The sequence below is a fragment of the Cricetulus griseus genome, chromosome 3, assembly GCF_003668045.3.
Source record: "Cricetulus griseus strain 17A/GY chromosome 3, alternate assembly CriGri-PICRH-1.0, whole genome shotgun sequence".
NCBI classification, from domain to species: Eukaryota; Metazoa; Chordata; class Mammalia; order Rodentia; family Cricetidae; genus Cricetulus; species Cricetulus griseus.
In genome coordinates, this window is record NC_048596.1 from 216,953,753 (window position 1) to 216,967,355 (window position 13,603).

The 13,603-nt window shown below is 39.9% G+C and overlaps 1 protein-coding gene across 1 annotated transcript in view; it reads right to left on the minus strand.

Moving 5' to 3' along the window:
- The window catches only part of Malrd1 (MAM and LDL receptor class A domain containing 1), a 608,177-nt gene that overhangs the window by 143,052 nt on the left and 451,522 nt on the right, over positions 1-13,603 (minus strand). The window contains exon 31 of the mRNA XM_035442808.1: positions 224-381. Coding sequence (XP_035298699.1) covers positions 224-381 — 158 coding nt within the window. The remainder of the gene's footprint in view (positions 1-223; positions 382-13,603) is intronic.

The window sequence follows — 13,603 nt, forward strand, 5'->3', positions numbered from 1 at the left end:
TAAATAGACACCATAACTGAGTTCAGGTGGCAGTCATCAATGAGTTTAATCTTGACTTAGATGGAGATGAATGACACAGTACTGTATGCCAAAGTCCCACAGCCCCAGGTAGAGATGAGAAATTAACGATGCGACTGTCAGTAGCATGTTTACAAAAGGGTGGCAGCGGCTGAAATTTATATGGTGAATATTTCCATTGACACAAATGTATCTCCCTCCATACCTTTAATATCCCCATCATCTTCAGATCCGCTATGTAGAACCAGAACCGAACAGTACATATCCCAAGGCTTGCAGGGAAGAACTGAGAGGTAGTAATTCTTGCACTAGTCCCTTGTTTGGAGACAGAAGAGTTGACATATAGGAAATTCCGACCACTACCTAGAACATTGAGAAAAAGTTTTGCTTTATATTTTACTGATCAATACACAATATGTTTAAACCCTGCACATATATCATCATGACCCCAAATGCTCTCCTTTGAATTTATCTCTTACAAGTTATCTCAAAATAGCAATTAATTTTTCTGAAGAAAAAGGTGTTGCTATGGTCATGTGATATGCAGGATTCATTTTACACAGAACTCAACATTGTGTTGATTTTGAGGTTGTAGTATCTTCCTCCAATTCATTCAAACCTTTCCATTTCAAGTCATAGCATTTTGTATGGTATGCATAGTAGACAGGTAGAGAGTAGGCACTGGAGAATGATTGCCATGGCACCTTATTTTCAGTTGTTGTTATGTCTACATTTGCCAAAGTAGTAAGATATAGCTACAGTTTCAGAAGAATGTGATTCTGAGAATTACTACATAATTTGTTATTTGATATATGTGTGTGGGGGGGTTACCTGTGTAGGCATATGTGGAAGATGCAGGTTAATAATATATTTAAGCCTCTGTCTTTCTCCACCTTAATCCTTTTTAAAATTTTGCTATTTTTATTATTTTTTAAAATTAGTAATAACCTTGCTTCACATGTCAATCCCAGCTCCCTCTTTCCCCTCCTTTCCTGACCCCCACCAATGCCCCAAGCCCACCCATCCCCCCTCTGCTCACCAGTGAGGGTAAGGCCCTTCATGGGGGATCTCCAGAGCCTGTCATATCATCTCAGGCAGGGCCTAGGCCCACCCCCATGTGTCCAGACTTTGAGAGCCTCTCTCCATGTGTAATGGGCTCCCAAAGTCTATTTCTGTGCCAGGGATAAACACTGGTCTACTACTAGAGTCCCCATAGATTACCTAGGCCTCCTCACTGACACCTGTGTCATTCAACTATGTTCATAGCAACTTTATTTGTAATAACCAGAACCTAGATGCCCCTCAACTGAAGAATGGATAGAGAAAATGTGGTACATTTACACAATGAAGTACTACTCAGTGGAAAAAAAAAACAATGGAATCTTGAAATTTGCAGGTAAATAGATGGCACTGGATGAAACCATCCTAAGTGAGGTAACCCAGTCACAAAAAGACAAACATGGTATGTACTCACTCATATATGGATTTCAGACATGGATCAGGGGATTGCCAGCCTGCAATACCACCTCCAGAGAGTCTGGGAAATAGCGAGGACTTTAAGACAGACATGCATGGTACCCTCAGAGAAGGGGAATGTTACAGGATCTCCTGAGCAAAATGGGAGCATGGGGGGAGTGGAGAGGGATCTGGGAGAAAAAGAAGGGGAGATGAGGAGGGGAGAGGAGGACATGAAAGAGCAGGAAGGTTGAGTCAGAGGAAGAATAGAGGACAGCAAGATAAGAGGTATCATAATAGAGGGACCCATTATAGGTTTAAAGAGAAATCTTGCACTAGGGAGATTTCCAAAGCTCTACAAGGATGACACCAACTGGCAATCTAAGCAATAGTGGAGAGGTTACCTTAAATACCCTCCCTCTAATGAAATTGATGACTACCTTATATGCCATCCTAGAGCCCTCACCCAGTGGCTGATGGAAGCAGAGGCAGACACCCACAGCTAAACACTGAACTGAAGTCCTGGAATCCACTTGCAGAGAGGGAGGAGTGATGAACATTGGGGTCAAGACGGGGCTGGTGAAACCCACAGAAACAGATGACCTGAACAAGGGGTAGCTCAGGGACCCCAGACTGATGGCTGAGAGGCCAGCATAGGACTGATCTCTCCACCTTACTCTTGACACAAGGCTTTTAACTGGATTTGGACTTTGTCCATTAGGCTAATCTGTATGTCCAACAAGCATCAGGGATCTGCATGTCTCTGTGACCAATAAATTACAGACAGATGCTACCAGTCTGGTTTTTAAGTGATTTCTTGGGATCTGAACTGAGGTCCTAGTGCTTACACAACAATGTCTTTACTCACTGAGTCCTAAGGAGGATACTAAGAGAGAGATACATGGGTCCCCGGAGAAGGGGAAAGGGACAAGATCTCCTGAGAAATTTGGAAGCACAGGGGGAGGGGGGAAGGAGGTAGGAGAAAGAGAGGTGAGAAGAGGGGTAGATGAACATGAGGGATCAGGAAGGTCCAGTTTGGGGAAGAGCAGAGAAGGAGAGCAAGAAAAGAGATACTGTAATATAGGGAGCCTTATGGGCTTAAAGAGAAATCTGGCACTAGGGAAATCTCCTGGGATCCATAAGAATGACCCCAACTAAGAATCTAAGAGCTACCTTAAATGCCCTTCCCCTATAATGATATTGATGACTACCTTAAATGCCATCATAAAGCCTTCACCCAGTAACTGATGGAAGCAAAAGCAGAGATTCACAGCTAAGCACTGAGCTGAACTCCTGGAATCCAGTTGTAGAAAGAGAGGAGTAATGAGAAAAGGGGTCAAGACCATGCTTGGTAAACCCATAGAAACAGCTGACTTGAGCAAGTAGAAGCTCATGGACCCCAGTCTGACATCTGTGGAACCAGCATAAGACTGAACCAGGCCCACCTGAATGTGGATGTCAGTTGGGAGGCCTGGATAGTCTATGGAGCCTCTAGCAGTGGAACCAATATTTATCCCTAGTGCACAAATAGGCTTTGGGAGCCCATTCTCAACGGAGTGATACTCTCTCAGTCTAGAAATGTGGGGGAGGGCCTAGTTCCTGCCCCAAATGATGTGACAGACTTTGATGATTCCCCATGGGAGGTCTCACAGTCCCTGAGGAGTGAATGGTGGGTGGGATGGGGGCTTGATGGGGGGGTGGAGGGTGGAGGGAGAGGGAAATGGGATTGGTATGTAAAATAAGATTGTTTTTAATTTAAATAAAAATTAACTTTAAAAAATTTTTAAGATTCAAATTTTCATTTCTCTGTATACTAATTTTATATCTTGTCAAAAGCACCTTTGGTGGTACTTTGAACTTGAAGAACACATTACAACTAACTCTACCCCTCCTTCAAATGCTTGCATATCATCACTTCATGGGTCATGAAGGTAAGTACTGTCAAACAGCACACTCCCCTTTAAATTGACCCAACTTCTTCACATTGTTGAACACTTGTCTTCCCCTGTGTCAGTTAAGTTTTAGGGAAATGATTTATTTTAAGGTCAGACCCTCTAAGATAAGACTATTCATGGCTGAGAGAACTCCTATTCTTCTATGTGAAAACCTGGTGGGGCTTTCAGAGTAGATGTCTCCCTAAGATGGCTCCTCTCTGAGTTTCAGCTCCTCAAGGTCTCCATATTGAGCCCACAGCTAATAGACAATCATGGCTTAGATATCCTACCCTGTTCCCACACAGGTTCCTACCCCAGATTTTCTGTCTCAACATGTGAGACCCCATGCGCATTCTTTTGTCTCTCATGGAAGGAGAGGCTATTCCTGTGCCCTCAACTCTGGTGGATCCATGGACAGTAGAAGCTTTTCAGCTGCACAACTTGTTTACTGTTAAAAGGATGGGCAGTTTTCCTCAAAACTCCTGACATGCTGGGTAAGAACTGGAAATAACCTGCATCTATTTTTAAATGTTCCTTTCTGAAAATCTTTTATGATGCTTTCCTAAGGCTTATTTTTTTAATCCATCAAGAAAAAATATCTAGCAAGGCAGGGTGGCACACACCTGCTATTTTAGCCTAGGGAGGTTGAACCAGGAAGATTATAACAATTTTGAGACCAGTCTTGGCCTCAGAGTGAGATCCAGTCTCAAAAACTCAAACCCATTAAATACTGTGAGTCACAAAACAGACAAAGACAAGGGCACAACAAATAGATGTGTATGGAGAAAAGGTGGCTAACAGTGTTTGGAAAGAGATAGGGGAGGATAGAGCCAGGGTGAGAGTAACCAGAATGCATTATGTGAAAGTGTGAAATTATCAGGGAACAAATGTGGCAAAAACAAAATTACATTCACCATCAACAAATAAAACTAAAAATATAAAACTATCACCCAAAACAAAACAACATAAGAAAGCAAAGCAAAGCAAAAAGGAAGAAGAAATACTAAGGGATATGACCCAAGAATCATCTTAGTGAAGTTTCTTTAGGATAAAAAGTAGGAGTTGAGACAAATTGGAAGTTGTCTTCTCTCCCAGAGTCCCCTGAAGAGCATCTCAGATGATGCTAGATTAGAAAAAATAAGCAGAGTATTTTCCTTAAGTCACAAGAAAATATTTCTAGATTAAAAGATATTTTGTTTCATCATTTGGAAACAAAAGTTGAAAGTGGCTCACACAGCCAAGATATACCTTGACTCCACATATAACTTCGGCAAAAGACAGTGGATTGTTCTTTGAAAACATACTTTAAATCCATGCTGTCTTTAACTAAAGAACACAAAACCTCTCATCTTGTTGCCTTTTCATTACATGAGGTTTTCCAGGCCATTATAACCACATAATCTTATCTTGAATATGAAAAAATAACTGGTTAATATGTTTGGATAATGCAATTCTACGTTTTAAAGTTTAGCTACTAAACAGTGTAACATACAAAGTAGAAATGAATATAATTCAATCTCAAGCTTGATTTGTCATTAAGTTCTAGTCTGACATGGAAAGTCAAATATTTAGGTCCATGAGAAAAGCAGCAATTACATTCATTGATGCAAATGTAATCAAGTTTATGGGTAGGGACTGAAATCTGATTTAAAACATTGCATATTTCAGTATATTTAATCTTCACCCTATATACAGAAGGATCCATGTGTGGGGCCATCCAGTGGGTCATGGATAACCTACTGGATAACCTACTGTGTTTCCCCAAAGGAGAGTTAGCCACCAACTACCAATAGCATCTCTGCTGGACTGGGAACTCCTAAGCCTCTCTTCTATTCATGCTTAAATTCTGATTTGCTTCTTCTTGTCAGGTTGTACAAGTAACCACAGCTGTGGTGACTAAAGTATACAGCAGCCATGTCAAGTTCAGAGGTCAGCATTTCCCAGTTCTCTTCCACATCTGCTTGGTTCTTTTATTCTTCCAGACCCATTCCACAAAATTCCTTAAATATTTAATAAAGGGAGGTTGATATAGATGACCAATCCACAGCAGAGAACTGACTTACTGATACTTACCACTTAGTAGTCTGCATTAACCACTGCCCCTTGCAAGAAGCTTCTCTGACCAAACTTGATAGCACAAATCCATGAGTATACACAAGTATTTAGAATGCAGTTTGGCAGCACATTTAGCAACACCATAACAATCAAGGGCTTTTGACCAGAATAATAGTGCCAGGTATGAAATCTCCTCTGCAAATCAGGCCTCATATCCAATCACAAAGTGGTTGGTTACTTCCATAACCTTGCCATGCCACTATTGTACTAGTGGGCACATCCTGCCAAACAGGTCAGTATTGTAGCATGCAGGGAGCATGAGTAGGAACAGTGACATCTTTTATCTCTTGTTAGTCTAAATGAGCCTCTTCTGGCACATTCTCTTCGGTACAGAGAGTATTCCTGATAAGTTTAAGGTTGATTTCTCTATGTCCTGACTATAAAGCTCCAAAGTGTCTGGGAAGTGGTGGCACACTCCTTTAGTCCCAGCACTCAGGAGGCAGAGGCAGATGGATCTTTGTGAGTTCTAGACCAGCCTGGTCTACAAGAGCTAGTTCCAGGACAGCCTCCAAAGCCACAGAGAAACCCTGTCTGGACCCCCCCACCCCCGACCAAAAGAGAAAAGCTACAAAGTGATTAATGTCCTCCGTAATAGTATCTTCCAATATTCTCTCTCTCTCTCTCTCTCTCTCTCTCTCTCTCTCTCTCTCTCTCTCTCTCTCTCAGTTAAGTTTTACTTGGGGACAGGTGGACCAGGAAGAGAAGAGTGTTAGGGATGGGGTTTCACTACAGCACAGGACAAACACTGTTTTGTGAGATTCAACAGCAAAACCTGCAAGCAATTCCAATTATGAGTTAGGGGGCTCTAGTCTGAGTTTTCAAAGTATACTTCAAGTAGTTTGTGATAAATTACACGCTCAGTGTGGGTTTTATAAAGTCTTACAGGAGAACACAGAAATCAGAAAGTTGACTACTGGCTGAGGTATTGATGCATGACTATGTGAAGATGAGCCCTGTTTCAAATGAGAAAGGAGCTTGCAGTTCTGGGAAACTATTGTAACTCATGGCCATATCTAAATTGACTGTGAAAAGAAACAATTTGTTCAATTGTCACATTTTTTTCTCAAATACTAAAAGGTAGAAGGTTGCTTAGACTTCTAAATTATTGACAAAAGTATGCTATCCAGAAATGTACTGTGTCACAAAGTGATAATGCTTTACTGAATATGCTTTCAGAAGTAGAGCCATCTTTATCTAGGAGGCTGTGGATACCCTCACTTTCTAACATTTACCAACATACAGTTGTTTACTGGAAACTAAATATTAATATCTAGAAAAATCCTTAGGCAAAGTTCAGTATACACTCCCTATACAGTTAAGATTTTGTTATAGAAGAAAAATATGAAGCCCTCAATTCTCAAGTGCCAGGACATGTTTAGAATTTAACAGGAAATCACTAAACCAGTTCATTTCCCTTACTTACATGAAGCGATGTGGGATGATCAATAGCATCCTTGCTGGCAGTAATTGTAGAAGCAAAATTCTTTGATTGTTTGATCTAGAGATGTCTAGCAGTTTCCTGTCATCTTAAAATCTCCTTACTATTCATATAGCAGATCTCAAGACTCTCAGCTGACCTCATAAAACTGTCATAGTTCAATTAAGTATGAATTACTTCAATTAAGTGTGACCAGGGTGCAATGTCCTAAAAATATTTCTAAAATTTTCTCTTCTCATTCTTCCTAAATATTTTTAACACTTTAAATTAAGGACTTCATCTCTGCTTTATGTTTTAAAAATCCTAAATTCTTAGTGTAAATATTCTTATATTTAATGACTAATTAGTTACCATTGGGAGTGGAAGCAACTTTTCCAAGTAATACTCTACTCTGATTTTAATAGTTAAAGAATTGAGCACAGTTATGAAAACTGTAAATCACTTAATATCAAATATACATAGTATGCATTGAACATTAAAGTATGCTTTGTTCACATGACAATGATAATTTCTGATTGTAAGGGAAACAATTTATTAGATACTTCACACTTCATGGCTAACCTTCTGTGATCAGAAAATAAAGAATCTAAATTGTCTTTTAGATGTGAGAAGCTACCATCTTATATTTGAAAATGTTTCATTGAATTATTGTCTTAAATGGCAAAAATTTGACATTTCTTTTTCAAAGGATAGTTAATACTCATAAAGGAAACTCTATTTTTTATAAGACCTCTGCCACAAGAAAAAGAATTCTCATTTGTTCCCCTTTCAAATCATAAAAGACAATTTCCCACATTAGATTATCTGAATTCACTCCTTGGTTTGAATTGAAGGCAATTTTCTTCTTTTTTTATTCTCCTTTTAATATAAATCTACCTAATGGTTTTTAAAAGCAGTCTGTAATATGCCTCTCCTTCAAAACAGTGAATTCTCCCTGCCTCAAAATAAGATGTTTGGCCCGACATTCTGTATAATTTCTGCCTGCTACTTACTCTAAAATAGAAGGGTGCATATTGACTATCAGGTGAAATGCCCTCAATCCCTTTTTGTATTTCCATTTCCCACCTCGGTTTCTGAGCTACTGGCAATTTGTTTCTGCAGTATTTCAAGGGTGCAAAATTCAAACAATTTTGAACACAAAAATTTCACCCAAGTTTTCAAACTGGAAGTCTTAAAGCATCTTGAAAGTCAAGCAAAATTTGGTATAGATAGGAAAGAATGGCTGTCACTGTCTTATTTCTATTTGCTTTTTGAGCAATACAATGACTAGATTCAGGATTTCTTCTGATTTTTTCTAAAGTGTACATTTAGTGATGATTCCTTTTTGAGAGTGTTGAGATAGAGTACACTTTCAATAGAATGTTTCTTTTTAATGTCACTAATTTATACCATATATTAGTTCTTTGGAATTTTCATTATGGCATATTTTAATTGGCCATCTGTAGGGGACACCTTAACCACGCCTGCTAGGGGATGGCTACAGGTGTGCCTGACCACACCTGTGAGGGCATGGTCAGGGTAATGTAGGAAAGGTTTAAGAGTGAGGGGTGTGCATGTGGGCTTCTCTTCTTCCATTTCATCTTCGGCTTGCCGTACTTACTGCTGCCCTGCTGGCTGGCTAGATCACTCTGTAAGTAAGGCTTTCCCCTAATAAATACCTTTATATTCTTACTGGGCTCCATATTAGTAATTTCCCACATTATCTGCTTGTCAGGAGTGGGATTTTGCAAACCTAGGCCCCATTTGGGAATGCCCGCAGGTCCCACTGGGACAGTGGACTAGCCATCTCGGGAAAGCTCCTCTCCCCACATGTGTTCCCAGCTTGCAGCCTACCCACAAGTGTGTTCCCGCTGCCGCTGAGCTGCTCAGAACAGTGCACCCAGCTGGGAGAGTTCTACAGACCTCCCCACGGTTTTACCACCTCAGTTTCTAGCTGTGTGCACACTGAACCGGCCACATTTGTGCAGCACGTGGAACAGAAGTTGGATGATAAGCTTGGCTCTATGTCCAATACGCTAAATACAGAGCTGTTTGTTACTTAAGAAGAGATGCAGTGTATTTATGATAAGATAAACAGGGAAATGCTCCGTGTCTGGGGCATTAGAGGCTAGGCTGTCAGAGGACCGTGATGAACTAAAGACTATGTGTAGCCAACTAGAAACTCAGATAGGCTCTGTGTCCCAGAAATTAGATGCAAAGGTGCAAAACACCCAGGATAGGGTTGAAGAATTGTATAATGCCATTTAATAAATTGTGGATGTGTCTAAGGCAGCAGATCACAAATTTGAGTCTAGGTTTGGATGTTTGGAAGATAATTTACAGAACAGGGATGACAGATTAGATAGGTCCATTTGGTCAATTGCTGAAGCCTCCACCTCAACAATATTTAGAAGGCAATTTCCATGCCATCCAGATGCTGTCTAAGGACGAGTATATTAAAGACCTAGATAAATGTGTAGAGGAGCAGTTAGAGCAATTTACAGATTCACTAGCATGCTTGGGATCCTTTATGATGCAGGGAATTGAAATTTTTCATGAGGATATTATTACTTGGCTTAAAGATCATTGGGAAACCTCAGAGACAGAATCACTCCAATCTGAGGCACCTACTCCACCCAGGCATCATGACTACTCTTCTAAGGTTGTTACACATACACCATTTGTGTTCCCAGCAGCCCTGGTAGAAAATCTAACTTCTAAGAAACACCCTCAGGGACAGATGGCAACCTATACAGCTGAAGACGATTAATAATATTAAAGAATCAGTTGCCTCATATGGTCTCCATAGCCCATATATAAAACAGCTATTACATTCGTGGGCAACCTTTAACAGGATGATGCCCACAGACTGGGGATGATTGGTGGCAGCTGTACTTGAGAATTCATGCCAAATCCAATGGAAGGCTTTGGTTAGGGATCATAGTCATAGATCTGAAAGACTGTTTTTTTCACAATACATTTACACAAGAAAATGATAGAGATTTACTGTACCAACTCTTAATAATTCACAGCCAGTTGGGAGATATCAGTGGAGAGTTTTGCCACAAGGAATGCCAAATAGTCCTACTTTGTGCCAGCACTTTGTACAGCAACCTTTGAAAATAATTCATAAGAAATTTTTACAATCTCTTGTTTATCATTACATGGATGATATTCTTTTATGAGATTCTAATAAGAAAACTCTGGAAAGTATGTTTGAAATGGTAAAGGAAGTTATGCCTTGTTGGAGGTTACAGATTGTCCCAGAAAAGATACAAAGAGGAGATTCTATTAACTATTTAGTTTACAAGATAGGCTTATGAAGAATCAGACCTCAAAAGGTACAAATTAGAAGGGATAGTTATGAAACTCTTAATAGTCTTCAGAAGCTTCTAGGGGAAATTTCTCAACTACAGACGATTATTGGTGTAAAAGGACATGACTTAAAGCATTTAAAAATGGCCCTTAAAGGTGATAAGGACCTAAACAGTCCACAAATATTATCCTCTGAGGCAGAAAAAGAATTACAATGGCTAGAAAACAGAATATTGGATGTGCACTTAGATCAGATAAACCCTGATTTAGACTGTATCCTGGTTATCTTGCCATCCAGAGAATATCCTTCTGGGATTCTAATGCAGAGGGAAGACACCATATTCGAGTGGATATTCCTGACACATAAACAGAATAAAAAGTTAAAGACATATATAGAAAAGATTTCTGATTTGATTCTAAAGGGCAAATTAAGACTTCATCAAATGACTGGAAAAGATCCTGCAGAAATTATAGTACCTTTAACTAATGAGGAAATTTCCTTCTTGTGGAAGGATAATGAATATTGGCAAATAGCTCTTGCTGACTTTTGGGAACAATTAGCAACACTTATCCCAAAACTGACAGAATTAAATTCATAAAAAAGACAGTCTGGAAACTTCCCATTTCTGGAGTTCTTACCTTCTACACTGATGCCAACAAATCAGGTAAGTCAGGTTATAAAGCAGGTGAGGTAAGTAAAGAAGTTCAAAGTCCATATACATCTGTACAGAAGGCAGGATTATATGCCATTCTCATGGCACTCATGGATTTTACAAAACCTCTTAATATAGTTACTGATTTTCAATATGCAGAGAGAGTCGTGTTGCACATTGACTACAGAATTCGTTCCTGATAATACAGAATTAACATCACTGTTTATACAATTACAGGAAGTATTCAGAAACAGAATTAATCCTATATGCATTACACATATCAGATCCAATAGTGCCTGCCAGGCCCAGTTGCACAAAGCAATGATGAGATTGATCGTTTATTAATAGGAAGTGTGCTAGAAGCCTCAGAATTTCATAAGAAACATCATGTAAATAGCAAAGGTTTGAAAAAGGACTTCTCCATCACTTGGCAACAAGCCAAGGAGATAGTGAGGAACTGTCCTACTTGTTCTTTTTATAATCAAACTCTATTGCCAGCAGGCTGTAATCCTATGGGCATTTGGAGAAATGAGATTTGGCAGATGGATGTCTTTCACTTTGCAGAATTTGGAAATTTAAAATATGTGCATCATACCATAGACACGTTCTCAGGGTTCCATGGGCTATTGCTCTTAACTCTGAAAATGATAATTCTGTTATTACACACCTGCTAGAGGTGATGGCAGTTATGGGTATACCTGCACAAATAAAAACTGACAATGTTCCAGCATATGTCTCCACAGAATTGGAACAGTTTTTCAAATATAACAAAGCATGTCAACAATATACCACACAATCCTACAGGACAAGCAGTGGTTGAGAGATTTAATAGAACACTTAAGGAGATGCTCCATAGACAGGCTGGGAAAACTTATCCTCCCCCTAAACATAGGTTGCATAATGCTTTATTAACACTAAACTTTCTTAATGCCAATGAGAAAGGACAAACAGCTGCAGAAAGACACTGGACTATGGAAAAAACTGCTGAACTGAATCAGCCAGAATACTTCAAAGATGTACTGTAGGGGAAGCTGTAGCCATGCCTACTTAGGGGCTGGCTACAGGTGTGCCTGACCACGCCCTCACAAGCTTGCTTGGGCGTGGTCAGGGGACGTAGGGACTGCAGTTTTTGCTTTCGGTCTCTCTTTTGGGCTTGTGTACAGACTGCTGCCATGCTGGCTGGCTAGGTCACTCTGTAAGTAAGGCTTTTCCCTATTAAATACCCTTATGTTTCTACCTGACTCCGTATTGGTAATTTCCCACTATAATGTACTAACTCTGTATGGAAACTATGTCATGTGCTACGCTGGGGTAGGGGTTTTGCATTGGTTTCCACAGGAGAAGAAAATCTTTGGATACCATCAAAGTTGATCAAGATTCAAGGTGAAAAGGAAAAACCCCTCGACAAGGAGAAATGACAGGTATTCTACTAAGGTAAACTAAATAGAAACCTCCCAAAGGAAAGAAAGTGTTTTGTTTTTATCTTCACAGGAAAACTTATCTCCATAAGTCAAAGGACACTGCATGGATAGATATTTAAGAAGAGAAGGTAGCTATAACCATCAAACAAAAGGAATGTGACATATGGTAAACTTTACAGCTGTCTCTCAGAGAACGCTATTTCTCTTTATTTCCTAGTCCCTATTCAATTAAACCAATGCTGGCTTAGAGGTGGATTTGGCTTCCTCCTCTAAAATCCAAGCACAGTGTTTAACTTCAGAGTTTCTGTATTGTATCAAGAAGCCAATTGATGTAATACAGAATAAGAGAAGAATTTGGGGACTGTCTTTTGTCCTTTATTGGCTCTTTCTCTCAGGGTGTTCATCCTATCATAATTGTTATTCTCCCATGGTTGCCTTTCTCAGTATACATACTTACACAAGCAAACATTTCTCCACCAACATTTATGTTTGAGTCCCACACAGCCAATAAAGAGCTGCCTGACATCAATGCCCACATTCCCCAGAAAGAAAACGGGCCACACCTTTTTGACTGCACTGGATCCAACTTGCTCCACTTCAACTGACACTCTGGCCAGGGCTTAGAGTACTGACTTCAATCAATTGGAGGATTTCAAGGGAGATCTTCAATCAAGTGGATCACATCTAACATGAACTGGATACAATCCATTGAAGATTCTCATTATACTAACATTTTCTTCCTACAGGACCACATGAGGCTATTGCCATCCCATTTCAGCAGGAAGTAACTTGGAGGATGCTATACACCTTTAGCCCCATTGTGGTCACTAAGGATAGTGTATACCCAGTTAGGGATAGCTTCCTATTGTTTATGGTTGGGATCGGAAGGAGGTGTTCAGGCTTGGACACCTCCTTCAGATGACTTTAGGGTTTAGTTTAAATAGATAGGATGGGACATAAGCAGATTGTTGTATCTTCTTATATTTCACCTTTATGATTGTTAATTTTGATACTTTACACTGTTAAGTTTTAATCCTCTTTTAGACTAAAAGGGGAATTGTAGGGGGCACCTTAACTACACCTGCTAGGGGCTGGCTACAGGCTGTAATGGCATGGTCAGGGTGATGTAGGAAAGGGTTAAGAATCAGGGGCATGCACGTGGGCTTCCCTCCTTCCGTTTAATCTTCTGCTTGCTGTACTTACTGCTGCCCTGCTGGCTGGCTAGGTCACTCTGTAAGTAAGGCTTTTCCCTAATAAAAACCCTTATATTTTTAC